We start from the raw sequence: 22,788 nt of genomic DNA on the forward strand, positions 1-22,788 counted from the left end.
CATCACTTTATGAAGTTCAGATGTTGTGACTGAAAGTATGAAGAAAAATGTGTAATAAGTTAGAGCAACAATGTAAGTACTAGAAGATATAGGAACTGTCCAGTGTTAGAAATCTGTAGACAGCAGGCTGAGTAGATCGCACTGCAATCCTTAGTAAACCTGTTTAAGAATATAGCAAGCAGTCAGATCTTGTCATACCGAGTGATAATTTAGGATAAAAACATTGAACTTGCAATTTCCACAAATAACACAGTTTAAATTGTCTGAGCACCACTTAAACACACACGAATAACAATGTTTATACATACAGTTTTTACCAGATAATTCTTAGATTGCTTACTTGACTTTGCCCCACCTGTATGTATGTATATATGTGGGTATTAGTAAACACACCAAAACTCAGTAAAAAAAAACAAATATCAAACAAATACGCACAAAACAAGGCGATTAGACACAAACTGGCATGTAGCCAAAAAATAAAATTAGCCGTAGATTTGTAGTTTTTTATTTTAAAAAATTATCGCAACTGTGTTAAAAACAAGAAAACTAAGTACATTACTTTCTCTTTAATGAAATGTTTTGTGTGATCAGCCACTGATGGCAAGTGAAAACAATATAAGGCCACATTTTTGTGAACGGAAAGCAAATCGTGTTTTGCCATCGGTGACCGCACATACAAAACATTATACAATACCAAAAGATGTCTATCGTAAACAATTTTATATAAATAAATAGAAGCCTCTACAGTAATTTGACAAACAATGCTAGAACTATGTGCAACGAGGCCGTGTTTATTAATTAAAAAGCGTCAAGCGCAAATATTTGATATTAAATATTCGAGACTAAAAAGTTTTTCTAACCAGGCAGAAATCTAAATTGTATTTATTGATGTACTAAAAATTTTGAATATATTATGAAACAACTGTCATCTATAGGATATATTAAATATAATCTCTCAGAAATTAGTCAGGACAATACTTTAAGGCATGGCCAATACCTTTTGATGTAAAAATCTACTTACCTAAGCCAGATATTTTGAACATTTTGGGGTTCAATAAGTTATCAACGAGTAACGGTTTCTAATTCTGACCAAATCACTCGATGCAACAGTACACCAAGGAAGCTTCTTTTAACAACATCTATTTTCAGTATATACAGGGTGGTCCAGTTTTTAATCTCAATAATTAGCCCATCAAAAAATAAACTGACATGCATTATGTCATTTTCCTCAAGTCAGTGTTTTGTCATGACCGTTGTAGTAATTTTGATCAAATTTGTAACAAATACTTGGTGATTAATCTCATGTATGTGGTGTGATTAATAATATTAGAATGTGTAACCGTAGCTGTGTTTTGGTCCAGAAATTAGCGATTTTGGTGGATTATTTTTGGAAGTCATCATTCCGTTTTTGTTGTTTATTTGTATTTTTAGCGATTTATGTTGTTTTTATGATTACTTTGAAGGTCAGTTCGTATTCCAGACTCGAGTTCCTTTACAGAATTTTATTTATTGTTTAGATTTTTAGGTTTATGTACTTAAAAGTTTTAAAAAACATTTGTTGTAAATTGCGCTTGTACCTAGTAAATACTTGCTTTGTAAAATGTTAATTGTTTTATCAACATTTATTTAATAACATGTATATTTTTCTATTTGTCTCTTTAATTTCTAACTGAATTTATATTAAATTCCTTTTTTCTTACTGACTGTGGTTTATTATTTGCGTAATTCTTCAATCCAAACTGGCGTTATTCGTTTCTTTGTTTTATTCCCACATAAATGGTTTGTAGAACAGTCAGTGCTTGATTGACAAGTTTTTTCACTTTTAACAGTGCCAACGGCTTCTTATCCAATTGCTTCAGTTTCTTTTCCTCACATTTGTTTAGCTTTTAGTTACCTTCCATAATCTCTAGTATCAACAGTTATTTATTTACTAAAACTCGATTAGTATCTCAGTAGCCAGTTTTCATATTTTCCGGAGAAATTGAAGGACTTTAGTCATGATTGACATAGAAAACAGTAAATTGACTTAAAAACGGTGAAAATTAACTTGAGAAGGTTAAAAATTGTCTTTGTAGCCAGTGTTCATAGTTTTCAAACAAATTGAAAGACTTTAGTATTGAAAATTGACATAGAAACCAGTAAACTGACTTTAAAATGGTGAAAATTAACTTGAGAAGCTTAAAAATTGTCTTCGTATCCAGTGTTCATAGTTTTCAGACAAATTGAAAGACTTTAGTCTTGAAAACCGACTTCGAAACTGTGAAAATTGACTTGAAAGGCTTAAAAACCGTCTTTGTAGTCAGTCATCACAGTTTTCATATAAATCGAAAGACTTTAGTATTGAAAATTGACATAGAAACCAGTAAATTGACTTAAAAACGGTGAAAATTAACTTGAGAAGTTTAAAAATTGTCTTTGTAACCAGTGTTCATAGTTTTCAGACAAATTGAAACACTTTAGTCTTGAAAATTGACTTGGAAACTGTGAAAATTGACTTGAGAGGCTTAAAAACCGTTTTTGTAGTCAGTTATCACAGTTTTCATTTAAATCGAAAGACTTTAGTATTGAAAATTGGTTTATAAACATGAAAAACTCCTTTTTCTAAATTGTTTACATAGTTTCCAGAGAAATTGAAGAACTAGTCTTGAAAATTGACATAGAAACCAGTAAATTGACTTTAAAACAGTGAAAATTAACTTGGGAAGCTTAAAAATTATCTTTGTAACCAATGTTCATAGTTTTCAGACAAATTGAAAGACTTTAGTCCCGAAAACTGACTTGGAAACTGTGAAAATTGACTTGAGAGGCTTAAAAACCGTCTTTGTAGTCAGTCATCACAGTTTTCATATAAATCGAAAGACTTTAGTATTGAAAATTGACATTGAAACCAGTAAATTGACTTAAAAATAGTGAAAATGAACTTGAGAAGCTTAAAAATTGTCTTTGTAACCAGTGTTCATAGTTTTCAGACAAATTGAAAGACTTTAGTCTCACAAATTGACTTGGAAACTGTGAAAATTGACTTGAGAGGCTTAAAAACCGTCTTTGTAGTCAGTCGTCACAGTTTTCATATAAATCGAAAGACTTTAGTATTGAAAATTGGTTTGTAAATATGAAAAACTCCTTTTTCTAAAATTTTGGTATACAAATTCACACATTTAAACAGTGACAATTGACTTGGACATCACAAAAAGTTACGCTAAAAACGTAAGTTTACGCTAAAGCTTAAAATTTGCATTTGAAGTAAGTTTTCATAATATGAAACCAAATTTCAATATTTTAGTCTTGAAAATAAATTTGCATTTCATTTTCTTAAAACTCTTAGTTATTTTTAGTGCTTGGCTTGCTGCAGCTTGGAAAATCGAGTTTCAAGACTATCTTCACCAAAATTTTGACATAGTAGACTTAAAAAAATGATTTTTAAACTTTCTATAAGATTAAAAATGTCATTTCAAGCTTTGTCACTATTAAATTGACTTCTAGACATGTCAGTGCTAAAAATTCAAGCATTTCGTAAAAATCTAAACTGTTTTTATTGCTTTAAGACTGAAAAATTGAGTTTAAGACTATTTATGATGGTAAACGTGAAGTTTCAGACTCTTCAGTAATACAAGTAAAAATTTTGGAACTAAATGCTACAATATTCGCCTTAAAAACTAATTTTAAGAAATGAATTAGTCCAAAAAAATGAATTTGGACTGTTTCCAGTGTTTAATTGAATTCTAGACTTGTTTCAGTTCAGAAAATTGAGATGTATACCAATTATAGTCCTGAAAAAATTTTTTGGATTCTCTTTAGTTTTAGTAAAGTCATTTCTAGCATTAAAAGTCAACATACTATTTTTAGTATGTAGTAAAAAACTTTTTATTGCTGAAATCCAATTTCAAACACTCGACAATGGATTGCAGTCTGAAAAAAACGGATTATAAGATTATTTTTAATATTAAATAACAAGTATTTCGACTATTCAGTACAAACTTGGACTCTCACAAGTCTTGAATGATCAGTTTGGCACTACTTATAGTCTAAAAAACTGATTGCTAGTAAAAATTAGTCCAAAAATCCTGTTTCTTTGACTATTTTCAGTGTCAAAAATTAACTTGTAAACCTGCTAGATGACCAAATTTGAATCCTTTTTTTTTTTTGAGTTTTAAAACGTAATAACCTGATTATCTCGCAAAGAGAATTTTAAATCAAAATTTTAAGAAGAGAAAGAGATACTTCTTTCTCCAAACTGAACATGGAAATTAAAAAAACTGTATTTTTTAATAATATCCAGTGAGCATAGAAAATAGAGTGTTAATCTGATAGTTATAGCAAGAAGTTTTGAGGATTGTATCTTCCTTAGAAAGCATTTTTCAGGAAAATGACATAATGAATGTTCACTTATTTTTTTGATGGGCTATCGAATGGTGAATTATTGACATTTAAAACTGGACCAACCTGTACATTTTTAAATCAAAAAAAAAATTAGAAAACCAACACACATATTGAAATGCCTGGTAGCAAGTATTAAAAAATTCGGCCGAGCTTAGAATCGTTTTGAGCAATCTTATGCATTTGTGAACTACGGTGTAAAAAAACAGAACTAAACAAAAAACTGAAACCAAAAAGCATGCTGCATGCGGAATCAAACCAAAATAAGGTCATAGAAAACAAATCACACGAAAAAAAAAACCCAAAATCAAAAGAATTTACTTCACTGCTTCAATTCTGGTAAAAAGCAAAAATGTGTGAATTTCAAAATGGACAGTTTTTAGAAAGAAGCAGTGAAAGTAATCGCGCCAAAAATTACAAACAAGAGCGATTAGCAAATACGAAATACACAGCGGACAGAATAGATGTAGGAAAAGCAGCTTACAGCTTGGTCAGTTGAGCTCTTGCTGTACGGAACCGGAATCAAACGTTCTTGTAATTCACCACCTATCACCTTCAAGAAGTAACAAAGGGCAACATTAAAGAGTGATTCGACAGACAGTGAGACACAAACAATAAAAGACAGTGCATAGAGTAATAGACGCTACTGATAAACCTGAAAGAAGATTGTAAAAAGACAGCGTTTGATTAAGTATATACAGGGTGGTAGTAGTTTTGGTAAAGCCGGCAACTTGCCCAGAATATTTTTCTCTGAACAATAGGCATGCATAATACAATCAGCCACAAGATTTGGGTCAAATTAAGCTCGGCATACACGTTTTCGGGACAAAATCCGTTTTACCAAACTACTAGTGATTTTATTTCTTTACTGCCCCCACCGACATGTAACACTTTCATGCATTAAACCATAAAAATCATCTACTTGGTTGATATTTACATTAACATCACAACTAACAATAGAGGCAAGTGGGACGGAGTTCTAAAGAAATAAAACCAAAGAATAAAACGAAATATCAACCTGTATTTGAATTAAGAAATTATCAAGCTGGCTAGTCGCTGTTTTTTTGCAATAATAAGAAAACGTGGAACTACTTATATTATAGATATAGTATACTTGACGTGATCTATAAAAAAAGTGTTTAAAAATATTACAGACACACGATAGCTCAAACGTGTGTAACTTCATTTGGCCCGAATGTTTGAGAATAGAGCATTGTAGATGACGTAAATATGAACATACACCCTATAATTCTCAAGTCCGAAATTAAAAATATATAATTTTGACATTAACTAGTGTGACGCAAAAGTGTTAGTAGGTTGAGTATTCAGTAATATTAAATATACTTAAGTAAGGTATGTAACACAAAAAGATATATTATAGATTTCGACGGAGATATAGTAACGATCAATTGGCAATTACTGTTCATATGTAAGTTACTTTCAGCTGTTTCACTTCATCTATGTTTTTAGTAGAACAGGATGCGCATTGTTGAAATGAGGGACGGGAGCAAAAGTAGAATGTGACTTAGGGCCCAGAAGTTTTATTAAATATCAATGTCCCGAGAATGGTAAGAAAATTGATGTACAGATTCTACAAAAAAATCGGCAGAATAAAAGAGATAAAACATGTCTGCAATCAATATACCCGGCGTCTCTCAAATAACACTGAACTACAAATTCCTTAACAAATAAAAATCCAATGTTAGTTCGTTTGGCCGCCACAAGACCATATATGAATTTTGACTAACTTTAGGACCAAGAACTACTACTGCTATTGATCATCTGCACATACAGTGTGTGCATGTATTTTATTATTTTTATCGTGGATTTTTAAAGAAAAACTTAAAAAATATGTCTCAAAATTGAAATACGACCTTCAAGTTGATATTCTCAAATGAGAACCCCCATTTTTTGTTGCCTTTACGGATTCTACAGACAGTCCCGAGTATTTTTCATGGTGATATTCAAATGATTTCGGGATATCGACGGTTAAAAAAGAGTAGATTAAATAGAAGATATTAATGGCAAAATCATCACAGAAATAGATGGAGTCCTGGAAGTATGGCGACAATAATGTGCAAACCTCTACAAGGAAGATGTAAGCCCTAAGGAAGAACTAAACCTTCCATTAAAGACGTGGCACCGGAATCCGATACTCTAAAAGATGCAATACAACATGCCATTCGCTATTTAAAAACAAGCACTAAACGTAGTGATCTCTTGTGGAGTATATGTAATAACATATGGAAAACAGGGCAATGATTGGTGCATCTTTATTACTCTGCATAAAAAAGATCTAGTCAAAAATTCAGCAACTATAGAACCACTGCATTTATCTCATATTCAAGCAAAGTGATGCTCAGAATTTAACATCAACTCCTTAGATGTTTCTTTGGAATGGCACACAGGAACAAGCCAGAACCAACATATTTGTGCTTTCTAGATTACACTTTTAACTGTGTTAACTGGCAAAATCTTTGGAAAGTCTCTTTAGACATGGGAACTCCTCAACACCTAGTTCTTATGTTAAAAAACCTTTACAAAAATAGTAAGGCAATGGTCAGAGTTGAGGATAGGAACTCCAAACCTTCTGTGTTCTATCACCCTTGTTATTCAACATCTATGGAGGAAAGCAGTGGATGGTTGGGAGGGAGGTATATAGGTGGCAAGAAAATAAACAACCTACGGTAGGTCAAAACTGAAATATAAAAATTATCTGTGCTTCTTTCTTCCTTAGGAATTCCATTGGACGACGGCTTATAAGCCCGGATAACTTTCATATTTCAACCTACGTTATGCTGATGACACTACACTTATAGCCAAGGATAAACAAGAAATGTCCCGAGCTAATTAGAAGAATAGAAGAGAGTCTGAATTTTGGCTTGAAACTAAACCGACAAAAAATAAAGTTAATGATAATAGATCGCACCAACAAAGTAGACGTAACATCTGGAGTACACAATCTAGAAACTATGAAAGAAATAATTTATCTGGGAGTTCATTTAAATGGAGATGGCAATTCATCTACAGAAATTGCTCTGGCTAAATCCGCCATGACTGAATTAATTACAATTTGGTAAATCAAGCAAACAACTCCAACAAAGCGCAAACTTGTCGAAACTCTTGTCTTTGGTGGAGGCATGGACCTTAAAGGTTGCGGACATCGTTTGTTTGGTTGCGATAATTTGGAAACTCATGATTCAAGGGAAAGTTGAAGGAAGGAGACCCAGGGAGGCGTTCGCCAAGCCGATGGATAAACCAAATGAAGAAGTTTAGAAAAAAATATAAGATGCGTCCTTAATAGAGGTAAGTGGAGAGAGATCACCAACATGGCAACATGAGAGACCCGCATAGGATCACAATGCTTCTGGATATGAAGTATACGACTGTGATGATGATTGCGATAAAGCAAAACGGCTTGCGTTTTTCTATCTTAGCTCTGCGACTTTTTCAATTTCCATCAAAAATGCTTTACCTAAAGAAACGTACACCTACCAAACTCTACAATATGATCCTGCAGCAGACTGCAAAAAGTTTAGATAGGAACACGGTTTTGCTCTATCTCACTTTGCCTAGAAACATTGAGACTCTGAAATGTAAAAATGTACTTTTTCAATCTTGACATAAGAGAGGCTAAATGCCACAACAATTGAAGGTTCTCATTTGAAAATGTCAACTAGAAGGTCGCACCTCAATTTTGAGACCCCCGATATAGTTAAATTTATTACATACTTTATGAACACACTGTAGAGTAGAATAATGTCATTTACTCCAACCTTGTGTTAAGTGCACAAAGGCCACATAAAATTACATAATTTCTATTTCATGCCTGTTACACCACAAATTTTCCTAATTACCTTTACAATAACAAATGTTCTCAGCTATTAAATGTACTGGTTTAAGATTGAAAAAAAATAATTAGTTTTTCGGAGAAATATCTAGAGATGGCATTTTGGTTTTGCCATATTGTTCATTTTGAATTGCCAAAATCTGGTAAATTCTGTTAATCAAACTTTGACTGAAAAGTGGCCAGAGATTGTCAACAGAAAAGGTGTCATTCTCCAACACGACAATGCAAGACTGCACTGCGCAAAAAAATTAATAAACTGGGATGGGATTTGCTGCCTCATCCCACCATATTCTTCCGATGTTGAACTATCGGATTTACACTTATTCTGAGTGCTTCAACATTTTTTAAGTGGCAAAACATGGGCATCTTTGGATGATATCCAAAATGCCATCCGTAGATATTTTGCCGAAAAACCAATTAATTTTTGTCAATCAGGGATGGGCAATTTACTCACTAGATGCCAAAAGGTTATTGAAAACGATGAATTTAGCATAAGAAAACGACATTACTTTCCGGTCTCCCTAATATTTTAGTCAATCATTGTTATTTTGGTGCTAATACTGCATTTACGTTAATTGACAACTTTGAAACTTGCTGTTGTATTAAGTCTCTAATGGTAACAAAGAATTCTTATTATAAAATAATTTTAAAATTTTATATGCCACTGATGTTATTTTGAAACGTTAATAAGATACAGTGTTTCCATTTTACCTCTTCATCATTTGTGACTAATGTCAGAGACTTTTCATCCGTGACAGTTGTCAAATTTTGCAGGGATGTGACATGTGTCAAAAAATCACTATAATCAGGGGACTACTTTTCCTGAAATTTGTCCTTAAATTAATGGATCAAACCAGGGCGTATCATGCATTTGTGATTGAAGACAAAGTTAAGCAGTTTTGACAAGTGACAGCTGTCAAATTTCCAGGGATTATAAAATATGCCAGGATCAAAAAAATCACTTTAATCATGTGACTACTTTTCCTGAAATTTGTCTTTAAATTAATGGATAAAACCAGGGCGTATCATGCATTTGTGATTGAAGACAGTTAAGCAGTTTTGACAAGAGACAGCTGTCAAATTTCCAGGGATTATAAAATATGCCAGGATCAAAAAAATCACTTTAATCATGTGACTACTTTTCCTAAAATTTGTCTTTAAATTAATGAATCAACCAGGGTGTTTCATGCTTTTGCAATTGATGTCAGAGTTGAACACTTTTGACAAGCGACACCTGTCAAATTCTGCAGGGATTATAGAATATGCTGGGAGTGATATTTTTCAAAAAAATCACTTTAATCACGTGGCTACTTTCCCTGAAATTTGTCTTGAAACTAGTGAATAAAACCTAGCGCGATTCATGCTTTTGTGACAGATGTCAGAATTAAACACTTTTGATAACTGACGGTTGTCAATTTCTGCAGGAAATACAGAATATGCTAGGAGTGACATCTGTCAAAAAAATCACGTGACTACTCTTTATGGAATTTGCCTTCAAACTAATGTATAAAACCAAGGCATTTCTTGCATTTGTGATTAATGTCAGAGTTAAATTATTTTGATAAGTGACAGCTGTCAAAGTTCTAGAAAACACTTGTTAAAGCAACAGTAATTAAATAAACATTTGTGGTGTTTGCTATATTTTAAAAAGAAGAAGAAAGTGGACCTACGTTGACAAAACAAAATTTAAAATGTGTAGTAAACTAAATCACCCTGTACAACTTGAACAGTTATTAAACTGTAATAAGTAAACCAATTGGTTCTTAATTAGCATTAAAGGTACTTTTTTTTGGTTTACTTTGGGTAACGCTGATCAGAAAATCATTGGTACCGGGTGTCTAAATAAATGTGGTTGTCGTCTGTCTCTTAGTAACTGAAAATGATAAAAGTCTCTGTAATTATGGCCTTAAAAAATGAATCAAAAATACTTTCGGCGGATTTTTGTTCGACAACTCCAACACTTGGTTTTTGGCGACACTTTTACCTAGTCTAGATAATATTTGTCTTTTGAAGAAAATTACTAATTTACCATATTTGAAGCAAAACAGTTTGCACTGTATCTTGTATAGAATTCTGATACCCACAAGATGTGGTATTTTTAAATAAATTGGAATACCGATATTGTATATTTTTTTGAAAGCTTTAAAGAAACAGAAATATGCAATTCGTTTTGCTCTAACTTCAACAGCTGGTTCAGCTTTCCAAATATTCAAAAATGTCAAAAATAGTAGAATCGAAAAATTGTAAGTTGCTAGAGCAGTTGAATAAAAAACATGTTGATTTTCAATTTTAGATTTATTATTTAAGAACATTTTTATATCTGACTTGTATAATTTGTATTTGCTGAAAGACAGAAACTTGCCTCATCACTGAACATCCACAACATTGTTTAATTTACAAACCTCAAGCTGTTTTTAATATTCCCACGCATTGTAACGTAATTTTGGTGTAGAAACAGAAATTAATGCGAAAAGAGCTATTAATTTGAGAATTTTGACACCCTGTAACGGAACTACAAATGGATATAGGTAATTTCCTACTTTTGCTAGAGAAGTTTGTGGTAAAGTGATACAAAGTACAGTACAAGTCTTTAATTAATTTAAGATTCAATTGTGCAACTAAGGTAATAAAAATGAATCCGCCGAAGTAATCTAAATATGCACATTTGCCAACCAATCCTGTATATTTTTACTAGACAATGAATTTCAGATGTTTGAAATCAATAAATGTAGTTCGCTTTTTATGTAATGATTAAAAAAGCTCAGGTATAATGTGTTAGATATTAAAGTATATATTTTATTTATCTATAATATAAAAATATTAAGTAAGTATAGCCTGCTGACCCACACAGCCGTGCGCAGCACATGAATGCAATTATTTTTTGAAAAGCAAAACCTGATCATTATCGTGATTTCATATATATGTCGTTGGCCGTTTGGTATACAATACAGTTAACTCGCAGAAGTGTGCATGCGCTAAAGAAGTTTAAAAATAAAATATCATTTTTTTTTCCATTACCACTAACCTGAGAGTACTAACTCTAAAATGCTATACATACAGCTAGTTCTACATCAGACGAAATATTTATATATACAAAATAATACAATGAAGTAATGGTCGTTAATTTTTTTCTCTACTTCGCTAAAGCTAACGACAGGTCTAGCTCAAACACCGGATACACCCAAGCAAGTTTAATATTACGATCCTTCACACATGTCAAAAACCTAAAAGTAAAACGTTTCAACTCCAAAAACCCTAAAATACAAGCTGTCCATAAGCAATAAAACCCCAATTGACTTTCGACTCAACAAAGCGTTTATTTAATAAAATCGTACTATTAAACCTTGATTGGGCCAGAGTGGTGTACCGGGAAGAAAGGACAACAGTTGATGTTTTCAGGTGGGATTGAACGTCGGAAAAGGAAAGGGATTGCTAAAAACAAAAAAACACACTAGTCCATTAGCTTGGGGTGGCCCAGACCGCAACGCTGGAAACTTGAACGGGGCGCGTACAATTTATGTTTGTTATGGGAATCGCTTAGGGTCATATTATCAGTCCACTGCTACATATTACTAGCTGAGAATTGATAAAATGCCCTTTCGGTTTAATTTAGCTGCATCGCTACTTGTCTATATAAACGTTATGAATTGATCTACTCAATCCGCGTCTTTACCTGTTCCACAATTGTTTTTGGTTTGACCCGGTATATTATTTTTAAGAAATATGGCAGTGAAAGCTGGTAAGAATGGATAGAGGAAAAAATAATCACAGAAAAATTAATTATTAGAATTTTGGGGGATGAGGGAGTTGGCTCATGTAAAGAATTGTGGAATTTTGTGTTCCGAGTAAGTGATATGTTGTTATAACGTGGAAACAATAAAAACCAAACAAGTCTATTGACATAGAAGAGCTAATAGTGCTTTTCGATTATTATAAAATGTCTTGTGACCCTGTTGTCTGATTGTTCTGTTAAGTAAATAGCTTAGTAATATTTAGATATGCAAATATGACAAGCTCCGATCAGCGTAATTTAACCGAATCCAGCAAAACTTAGTGCAATCACCACGTCGAAGAATCAGGCGAAAACGTACGCACCCTCGACAGGCCCCGTTTATAGACTGAGTTAGATCGCGCGTGCGTACGTTGCGGCCAAGACCGACAGCACTAGATGCGCGTTTCATGCACTGGCTTAGGCAAGTCCGCGATGGGAGCGGGGGACCCGAATTGGGCGTGATGAGGAGGTAGGCGCAAGGTGTTAGCGGATGGGACGGGCCTCTGGTCATCCTTGGGGCGTTGAGCCACCGGGTTCGCCGGATCTTCGTCAATGTAAGTGATGTCGGATAGAGGCCGCGGGGGCCAGGGACCGGTGTGGCTGCGCGAACTGCGCAAACTGTGTAAGCTGTGTAAACTATGTACCGAGCGGCGTTCTTCTAGGTCCTCCAGGGTTGACTTGAAAGCTCTGATAACTCGCAGCTGCAAACACAGGGAAGCAGGGTCTCATCAGGCGGGCCGGGAGTACATGCACTCGTTCGCACTCACATTCCTGTCTGCTCATAACAATTATCACCCCACGGCAATTTACTTTACTGCATTTATTTATTTTACTGCTTGTGGTGGTGATAAATGTTATCAAACATAGACAGGATCACTCAGATTGTTTTAATTTGTTGAGCTGTATTTCCTCTTTCGCATCATTCTCTCTGTCCAACCACACTAGCATTAGGGATCTTGATGTTTTGACGCCAATAGCAAAATACATTAAGTTAGTCAAAAAACCAAGATGTCATTGCCATCACTCGGTTATTCACACTCTAGTTACGGGGGAAAGAATTAATATTCTAAATCAATTAGCGTCTGTCTCAAATATAACGTTTAGAAAGAATGTCATTCCTTTTTTCAGCTGGTGATAGTTTAAACTGTGTTTGACTCACGCGTCTAACCCTTTCGCCACTATATTGGCAGCTTTTTAGTAGTGACTTTGTATTAGTTATGATAATTGTATAAATGGGTATCAAAAGTAAGAAAAGTGTACACAGTATATACAAAATAATAACGTCAAGAAAGATTTAGAAATAATATGAACACGTGTAGCGGGAGGAAATGTGATTAGTTGATTGTCTTTATTCAGAAACGTGAATGCAAATTCAAACCATTAAATTAAACATTTGTTATTTGTAGAGAGTGGACCTTATATACAGTTACTAGAATCCTCTAGTCCCAAAAGAAAATAGAAACAAAACAAAAAAAAAACAGAAAAGAGAGACAGTAAAGAGAGCGGAGAGGGCCTAAGACTCTAACATTCGAACACTAATCCCTAGAATTCGCCATTCGTTAGTACAGTCGGGACATTCGTTAGTATTTGGAAGCGGCAATAAACATTTACACATTTGTTAAGTACATCCATACATATTTACACCCATTACCTCACGTCAATGAAAGGTTCTTGGACTACAGCTGATAACAATTTTAAACAGCGGGTCCTGTTCCTTGTAGCGTGCGATGACGAATGCGTTCCTCATCGCCAGTAATAATGATTAATAAACATAACGCAACTATATCTTGTTTAAGCGGTTCAAAAGTCCAAGAAACTATCTAACAGTCATCAATCCCTAAAGGCACAATTGCTAAAACTGGCTGTGTTGTCAGCAGCACGCTGGTAAGAAGGTATCGGTAATGTTGGTATAAAATGGTCGAATAGCACCACTAGAACTAAACGAGGTACAAGGTAAGGGGGCGACAAGATACATCCAGGAAGGTTTTGGCTCTAAGAACATCTAACATTGTATAGAAGTGCAAAATAGTCGGCAATCGTAGTTTATCTAATAGAAGGCCTACTACAGCTACATACTTGTTTCATGTGGCGGAATTTGCTTGAGGCACCCAACGGTTCCCTATACCTCAGTTTCTTTCATCACTTCAGCTGGCTATTAAACGTACAAAAATAACGATTATTTTTCTCCCTTAATTTTTGCCCCTTCATTAATTTAACTAATTCATCTTCAAAGTTGTACAGAATTATCTTTTTAATTTAAAAAAGTATTAAAGTCAGCTGAAGATAACCTACAAACACTATAAAGATTCAACAATTTAATGTCAAAAAGTCTCCATACTTCTAGTGGGCTAACTAAACAAAGATCTGGATGACTAAATACAAAATTGAATATTTGCGGTCGGGGATAAACCAAAAATACAAAAAATTGGGCTTGGCAAAACATCCGGACGGAACATTAATTAATACACTAATTCTATATTTTAAAAGCTTATGACTGTCCAGTCTACAGTATGCGGTTTATTGTAGAAGTCCGGCAAAAGTAGTCACTTTGAAACTGGTATAAAAATATATTTTGTGTGGAATAAATTAGAATTTCAGATATTAACTTGGTTTAAATATCATTTAAAAGTTTGCCCTATGTATGCTAGGTATTATAATAATAATTTAAACCTTTATATGTTAGTGTAGACTGTCAAGGTTTAAACGATTAAAATTGACACGTTTTGCTACTAATTAAAACTCATTTGTGAGATTACTAAAGGCAATAAACGACTGTTAAGAGTAATTAAAATCTAGCTTTTACCGTTGGGATCTCAGAAACTACAAGAGAAACAGTTTAAATATTGATTATCCATGTTTATAGATTTTTTATATTATTTGAGTAGAAGTAAACTAAAGCGCCAAGGAAATTATCATTTCCACTTTTTTCGAGCTGTATAATGCCGTTTTCAAACTTTTGTCACTTAATAATCATCAACTTAAAGCGAAAAAAATTGTGTGTTTAATTATGATTTTATTGATGTATAACTTCCTATAAAATGCTTCTTTTATATGTTGCCAAATATTTTAATACTAATATCTACTTGGTAAACTCAAAATACGTTTTACTGTAAAATTGTATTACATTTCGATTATAAATAATAATAATTTTTATTTAACAAGTCGTTGTCGTTTCACAAGTACTCTGTCAAAAAATGTTTATAAAACAGAAAATTCTGATGGATTCAAAAACAACTAAGATTGACTTTGAAGAATATTTTGCCACTTATATGAAGGAAATCATAGGATCTATATCAATAAAATGATAATGCCATATATTTTTGTAGAAAAAGTCAATATGCAGCCCATAAAAAAAGTTAATAATTAAAACTTGAAAGCGTCATCGTAGTGAAAATCTGCCTTTTGGTATTCTCAAATACTGTCAAAAACAATTAAAAATTAAAAATACAAATTGATTTTCTTTTCGGATATTTTCAGTTTGGCGCTTTCACAGAACTAAAGTTATGAGCTGTCAAAGCAGACAGTGCCTTTTTGAAGTGTAGCTCGGTTTCACATTGACGTTTGGTCGTCTGGCGCTGTCACTACAAATTTTTCTAGTTAAGCTGTACAGGTTGGTTAAATAAAGAATTGTTTTGGCTACAATCTGGTAAAAAATCCTCGCTGTAGCCTGTGCTGTGTGTAACAGAACCAAAGTTATGAGCTGACAAAGGCGACAGAGCATTTTAGTCTTTAAGTTTTTAAAGTCAAAATCTGTAATTTGCAAGCCAATTTCAAGCTAAAAGTATTGTAATTTAAGTCAAAAGGTTTACTTTGCGTTCGGTTAGCCAATTTTCAAGATTTTGAAGTCCAATATCCAATTTGCAAGTCGAGGCTAAAGTGTACTCGAAAAACCAAAATTTTCATAACGGTGTTGATTATAAAGTTGATTTAAACTTTTTCGTATCTCCTTTAGTTTCCTTGGTCCCAATAGTCAAATATTAAAAGTCGAATTACCTTGTAAGTATAATTCTCTCTTTTTTTCAGAATATTTAAAAAAAAGTAACCAAATCAAGTAAATATTAATCTAAATCTACTCGAATAGTTAGGCTAAGACGATTTTAACCCGATTTTGAACTTGTGAAGAAGTTATGAATAAATACTTGTTAACTTTGTGTCTTCGTCCAAATAAATCCAGTGGTACTGAACAAACATTAACCCTATTTCCTGCTATTATTGGTCTTTTTTACATAGCTATCTATGCAAGTGCAAAAGTAAACATTTTTTTAAGTTAATTAATAGTTTTTGTTATTAAACACCGGCTAATCCGTCTAGAAGTTCTAATAACTACTCCAGAAAAAGCTTGTCTAATTTTTGAGGTTGACAGAGATCATAAAAGAGACAATAGAATAATCACAATAAATTATAGAACTTGTAAATAATCAAAAATGATATGGTATGTGGTATAGTTCACATTATTTGATGTGTAAATATACTAAAGTTTATATATTGAAACATTTTCCTACTCATTGTAATTAAATGGAAACAGAATTTCAATAATTTGCTTAAGTAGTATGGCATAATTCTGGAAATAGTGGACTAAAAGACATCAAAATTTCTTTATACATATAGAGTCAACTTCCAGAAAGTGCATGAACAGAATAATAAATTTCCCTAAATATGACCAATATACTTGAAACCGCTTCTGAGATAGTCTTGTAACACCTTAAGAAAGAATTAACTTTCCAGGATTATTAAAAAATAGCACAGGGTCAAGTTCGTAAAAATTAAATAAAAACCCACATTGTGTATTAAAATACTTGTGCTTTTGTCAAAAAATGTCATATAACAACATACACAAAAAACGTTTGAAGTATAACATAAATAACCTTTATCACATGCAATTTGCACATTATACAGTTATAGTCATATTTAGTGTTGCATTAACAATGTGAGGTGACACTCTGTGTAACATTTAAAACGCCGATAATATTGACCGACTAATATTGACCCGTATTACTAAAAATTTAACAAAATGCCGGGCGACACAAGAGACATTCTGATTTTAGTTTAGTAAGTTTTAATTACACTCTGTGAGGAGTTTCTCTTTTTACCAAACTGACATTTAATCACAGAATTAGTTTTAATAAGAGTAACATCTAGTTGTCACTAATACAACTTAGCTGACCAAAAATGGATGCTGATGGACCTACTGTCAATGTTTTAATCAGTTTTTTCTATAGCTTTACAGTTTTTAAAATTTTGAGCCTAAAATTTGGAACACCAACTCACTCTTTAGAGCCTACATCGTTAAGCATGTTAACTTCCCTTATTTACAAGATGTTTTTCTCTATTTTTTTCCTTCTGAAGTTGTTTGTGTTGCGCTAAGTTTTACAGTATGCATTTTTTCCTAGGATTATAAGAATTTTTTTGGTTAAAATTGGTCAAAGATTCACCTCTTAAAAGTTTGTACAAGTACTTAATAAACACCCTGTATATATTTTTTACAAACACTCAATAAATGTTTCAAAGTTCGACTAAAGGAGTTTCTTGTGGATATAACACTAAAAAACTTGTTTAAATCACTCTGTATTTAACTTTAAATCAACAATTCCTATTTTCCAACGTCTTTCATCTAAAAAAGAATTGATTTGACAGCCGTTTTTGATATGATGATATTTAACTAAAAATAACTTAAATGACTGTCACAAAATTTTAATTACTTAATGTTAATAAAATCATACAATTTTCATAAATAACGTTTTTTGCTACGCGCTATAATGATTATAAGAGGTGGGTAATTTATAATGAGGTTTAAATTTAGCTATTACCAGCAATATTTTAATTGTTTTTGACAAAATGACCGAATGACCCCCATATTTTTCGAAAAGTATCCAACATAACCTCAATAAAATAAACTACTCACTCAATAGCCAGAGTTTCAATACAGTGCATTTGATACTGAAAAAATGAAACATTTAGATTCCTTCTTGTGTCATATAATGGGTTTGGTTGATATTTCGGGTATATGTTATGTTTGGGAGATTTTCAATTTTTGGTCTTCAAAAGGAATTACGGAGTGTTTTTGAAAAATACGTACTTTTTTATAAATTACTCACTCTCTCGGGAATACTGGTTAGTAAGCATTTTTGTTGTGGACGTAAAAACACCCCGGAATTCCTTTTGGTCCCTCCCTGGTCAAAAATTGTCCAAAAATATCAACCAAGCACATGAAATGACATAAGAAGGAATGTTCTAAAATGATCTCAGCTATCATATGCACTGGGTTGAAATTCAAGAAATTTGCAGCATTTTTTCTCTACCCTGCATTGGCGTTTCAAGATAAGAGATACCTCCCTATGGTGATCAGTTTTGAAAACAGTTTCGGGCATTCCAGCTGTCATTTTGCCGTTTGTTTACGTTGATTTTGGTTAGGATCTTACCCACATAACAAAATAAAGTATATTCATGTGAAAAATACATACCAGGCATATGACTAGCCGCATATGAATTTGAGAATATGCCTGGCATATACCCGGCTGCTGTACAAATTTAACTTTTTAAATATTCCAATAAGTATATGCCAGGGGTATGTCTGTGAAGTAAAAACTGGTCTCTATAGTATAGTTTGTTATAAATTGAAAACAGTTTCGTAAAATTGTTTCAAGATATAACACACTATTTCAAACTGAATGATTAAATGAGATAAATGAAAATATAGTATAAACTATAAATGGGTATAAGAAAAGCAACATATGAATATGTCTTATTTTAAAACCTTACATTTTCATTCAGCCGTTGAGCTGAGCCAAGCACAAGAAGATTACAACGCGTAAACCAAACAAAAATTACTGAAATTACAAAAAAAAATACAATTTTGAAATTTCCGCCTACATCAATGTTATTTTTAGATTCCTGAGAAACATGCCTGGCACATGAACTAGAGGGACAAAGTAACATGCCAGGCACGTATTGTGAATATACTTTCATATACTGGGCACATATCTGGCATATATTTGAGAATATACCCCTGTCTGAAAGTAACTGTCAGGCATACAATTTTGCTATGTGGGTAGCACTGTTTCATAAATTTGAAATGACAGTCATATTAATTATAATTTATAATGTTAGGTTAGGAACAGGTTGCCCGATTTTAACTTGAAACCCCAATATCTGTGAAGAAATTACTTTTGAGGCAAAATGAATGACGGTCCTGATTCTAAAAGAAACGGCCTAAATTCGGCTGAGCATTTCGGAGATTCAGGCCGTTAAAAATGGCCATGATTAAGCAAATAAAATACAGAGTGAATTAAAATATTTAAATAAGCAAAACATGTATCAAGTGATTGTCATATGTCAATTTTGACATCAGTACCTGGCGATTGAGGGAAAATAGTGCAACTTTAAACTATACTGTCAGATCAAAATTAACGAAGTTACCTCATCAAGAATCACTTTGTACCTTTTATTTGGAACATCCTGTATGCGTACCACCCGTAATTATTTAGAAAATGTCGTTCTTGTTATTTACAATTGGGATATTTTAGAAAATTGATAAAAAAATTGTGATTACATGTCAGTATAGTTGAACCCATAAACTAGAACTTGCATGACTCCTGTGTAACCCTTCAAGGAATATAAATCTTAGTCAGCTACCTTGCACTACGTTCATTAATTTACCTTTTGTTAGTCAACGTAAAGGACTCAAAGTACCAGTAATTCAAAAATATAGAAATCACAACATGATGAAAAGACAAGACAGTAAAAAACACGGGCCTAAAAGTGCAACAAATCATCAGTACTTCAGATTCGTATAAAAAGTGCAACTTTAGACAACACAGCCATAAGATTAAGTTCTTAACGACGATCCCTAATAAGTCGAAGGCTTTATTCGGCCTGCACGGCAGCCTCAATAAAGGCCGTTTTGGATAGACTGTTTCCTACGCGACACCACACATGCATTTCTATCACTACAACATACATTATCAGCTAAATATAGTGTGTACTAGATTACGTGAATGGTTTGATCTACTCATGCTAGTCGAAAACAAACGATTGGAAAAAAGCGTCTACAAAGCAAACAAATAGAAAAAAGAAAGCCACCTCTACAAATTTAAAATATCACCAACTTTTTCAAATTGAAAAATGTGAAACAAAAAGGAAGACAGGAGTAGAGCCTGCTGGCCTACTGCTTACAGTTAGTAATTGCGTTCGAATTAATAAACTACGTTCAAAAATTGATTGTTGCACCTGCAAGGCATTAAAGTTTATTCTATATGACAAACATTTAAAAAAACCAACGCTACAAAAACACACTGACAACTAAAAGCGAACAATTATTTGGGTGGACAACAATTCCCTTTTAGACGACACTAGAACTAAATATAAAGCCCCCATCTTCCAAAAAGCCTGGAAATAATCGGCCGGCATTAATGTTTCAGTGTAACTCTTAAATATTTGTTTTTGTTGGTTTGTTATGTGCTGCTGTGAAATTAAAAACAGTTGACCACCCAAAACTGATGTTTAACTTTGCAAACTCGCACTGTCAACTGTTAAGCAGCACGCATGCCGGTTAATAAGACTAAAAAAGATAAGAAGTGGTATAGGAAATCAGGGATGAGACAGATGGGAAGACTTTATTTGAACTTAGTCAATTCATTTTTCACCTATAAAAATAAACCTATAAATTGAACGCTGTTCGAAAATCAGTCACACATTTCATCATTACACTTGCATATGGGTCAGAGGCTTTGTTTTGTGCTTTGATTAACAATGAAGGCTCTGACTCATAGAGTAATAAGCGCCGGTTTTCCGTTATCGAAAGGAAAACGCGGACGTTATTTTGGGTGTAAAAACTGCATTTTTTACAACACTAAATTAATCCTTGTATCTACGAAGATTATAAACGACACTTACCTGGGTCTGTAATCGAGTTAAACCACGAATCCATAGGATTTGGCCTGCTCTCGGTTTTTTGTCGGAATCTGCGTCGAATTTCTCTTCACCGATCGCTATAGCTTCAGTGTATTCTTCTGGATGACCACGACCCCATCTAGAACACCCCAAGAATTTTTAATTCATCCAAAATAATCAACAGTAACAACTCCTTACGATAAAATTTTAGGAATCTTGCGAGTGGGGATAGTGGTAACCAATTGGCCCCATAAGAGAGTTCCAATACCAAAAAGTAGGCACCAGAACCATTGTTCCAAAGTAAGTGCTTTAGTTGAGAAAGCCATTCCACCGTATTGAATGATAACCACCTTAAAAAACATAACACAAACGTCATGAAAATGTACTCAATTCTCTTGATGTTAATTCCAAGTCTGACTAGATTATACCTGAGCGGCACATGTTCCGATCCAAATAGTGTAGAAAATCGGGTTGGTAAAGATGCCTTCAAAGACGTTTCTCTGTCCGTGGATTTTTCTCGCATTGAACTCGTTGAATAATGTCATCATAACGAAAGAATTAAAGATTACGGTAAAATGTTGAGTCGGTCCTGTATCGATCGCAGCCCCACGTCCTGATTCGATATCCAGCAACTTGTCACCTATTCACATTCCTTACAATACTCTATCCAAATGAAAAAATAATAATAACATACCAACAAACAACAACGAAAAGATGACAGTCAGTTGATAGATAGCTTGACCTAAAATGTTCTTCATCATGGTTCTTGAAATCAAAGGCTTCGTTCTTCCGTAAGGCTTCCTCAACAGCAAATCGCTTGTGGGTAATTCAGTCGCAAGAGCAAGTGACGCTAATGTGTCCATAATCAAGTTTACCCACAACATTTGCACAGCCTGAAAAAGAAACATTTCTCTTTAAATATTCTGTTCTTAAGGCTGTTTATTCGGCAGACTGTGGCTGTATCAAAAATTATTTCTACTATGTATCGTATGTATCAAAACTAAAAAAAATCTATCACTCCAGCGATTATTCGACCGACAAAGACCATGCAAAGGGCATATAGGTAATATAGGTTTTAAGAACGTTTTGCAAAGGAATTATCTGGAAGAATGAATGAATATATTTACGCCAACTTTTTTTAGATGCATAGACAAAGGATAACTCTTGTCAATGATTAAAAGCATAGTTAAATATTACTATTTTAACATCTTCAAATTATTACGATAACTTAATTGAAATTTTCCTATTTTTTTATGGATACTTTACACATTAACTACATCTATATTCCATGAATCAGTCAGTTTTTGAAATTTGTAGAAATGTTTATTCAATTAGCTGCAATTTATTCCAGAATATTGACAAATATCCGGTCAAAAAACAAGGCGTGTCGCCCTTAACATGAAATGATTTTTGTCCACTAATAAGGTGAAGAGCATATTGACTTATTTATATAGCTGAATAAATGTTTTAGGTCAGTATAAGACTTCTCTGACATTCTGACATAAAATAATGAAATACAGGACCCCAGTAGTTCTTCAGGCGCTTTTGCTTTTAATATTCCAGTTTGTTTTGGCATTTGGCCAAATCTATTATCTAGAGATGGCCTAAGAAAATTTTCTCCACGAAAAATACGGTGTCTCTGAGGGCGGGCTATATATTTTTTTTCTGGCATTACTAGATAGTTTCTGGCAATGCCAGTTAGCTCTTCTGATTTTTTTTTTAAAAATATGTAGTTTCAAAATGCATAACTTTTTTTTATGGAAAAACAACTTTCTGATTTACTTACTTATATTACTTGTCAAATACCGTTCAAATGTATTCAATATATTATCCGTTTCTCCGTGATTTGGGTTTAAAAAAAGACCAAAATCAGCACAAAAAATGGGAGTGCGCCGATAGC

General features: G+C 33.2%; 1 protein-coding gene across 12 annotated transcripts in view; it reads right to left on the bottom strand.

Moving 5' to 3' along the window:
- Positions 1–22,788, bottom strand: part of PMCA (plasma membrane calcium-transporting ATPase 3) — a 216,902-nt gene that overhangs the window by 10,037 nt on the left and 184,077 nt on the right. For 7 of the 12 annotated variants that reach the window (XM_081993879.1, XM_081993878.1, XM_081993881.1 and 4 more), the window contains 5 exons: positions 21,583–21,781; positions 21,317–21,528; positions 21,087–21,238; positions 20,892–21,027; positions 5,379–12,700 (listed from right to left, as the gene is read on the bottom strand). In XM_081993879.1, the coding sequence (XP_081850005.1) occupies positions 12,392–12,700; positions 20,892–21,027; positions 21,087–21,238; positions 21,317–21,528; positions 21,583–21,781 (1,008 nt within the window). In that variant the 3' untranslated portion in view covers positions 5,379–12,391. Of the gene's footprint in view, positions 1–340; positions 356–4,861; positions 4,931–5,378; positions 12,701–20,891; positions 21,028–21,086; positions 21,239–21,316; positions 21,529–21,582; positions 21,782–22,788 lie in introns of those variants that run through there. The other 5 variants (XM_081993886.1, XM_081993884.1, XM_081993883.1 and 2 more) reach the window with 4 other exon arrangements.

Source organism: Ips typographus, linkage group LG16 (assembly GCF_016097725.1).
Source record: "Ips typographus isolate SLU linkage group LG16, UJ_Ityp_2.0, whole genome shotgun sequence".
Taxonomy (NCBI): Eukaryota; Metazoa; Arthropoda; class Insecta; order Coleoptera; family Curculionidae; genus Ips; species Ips typographus.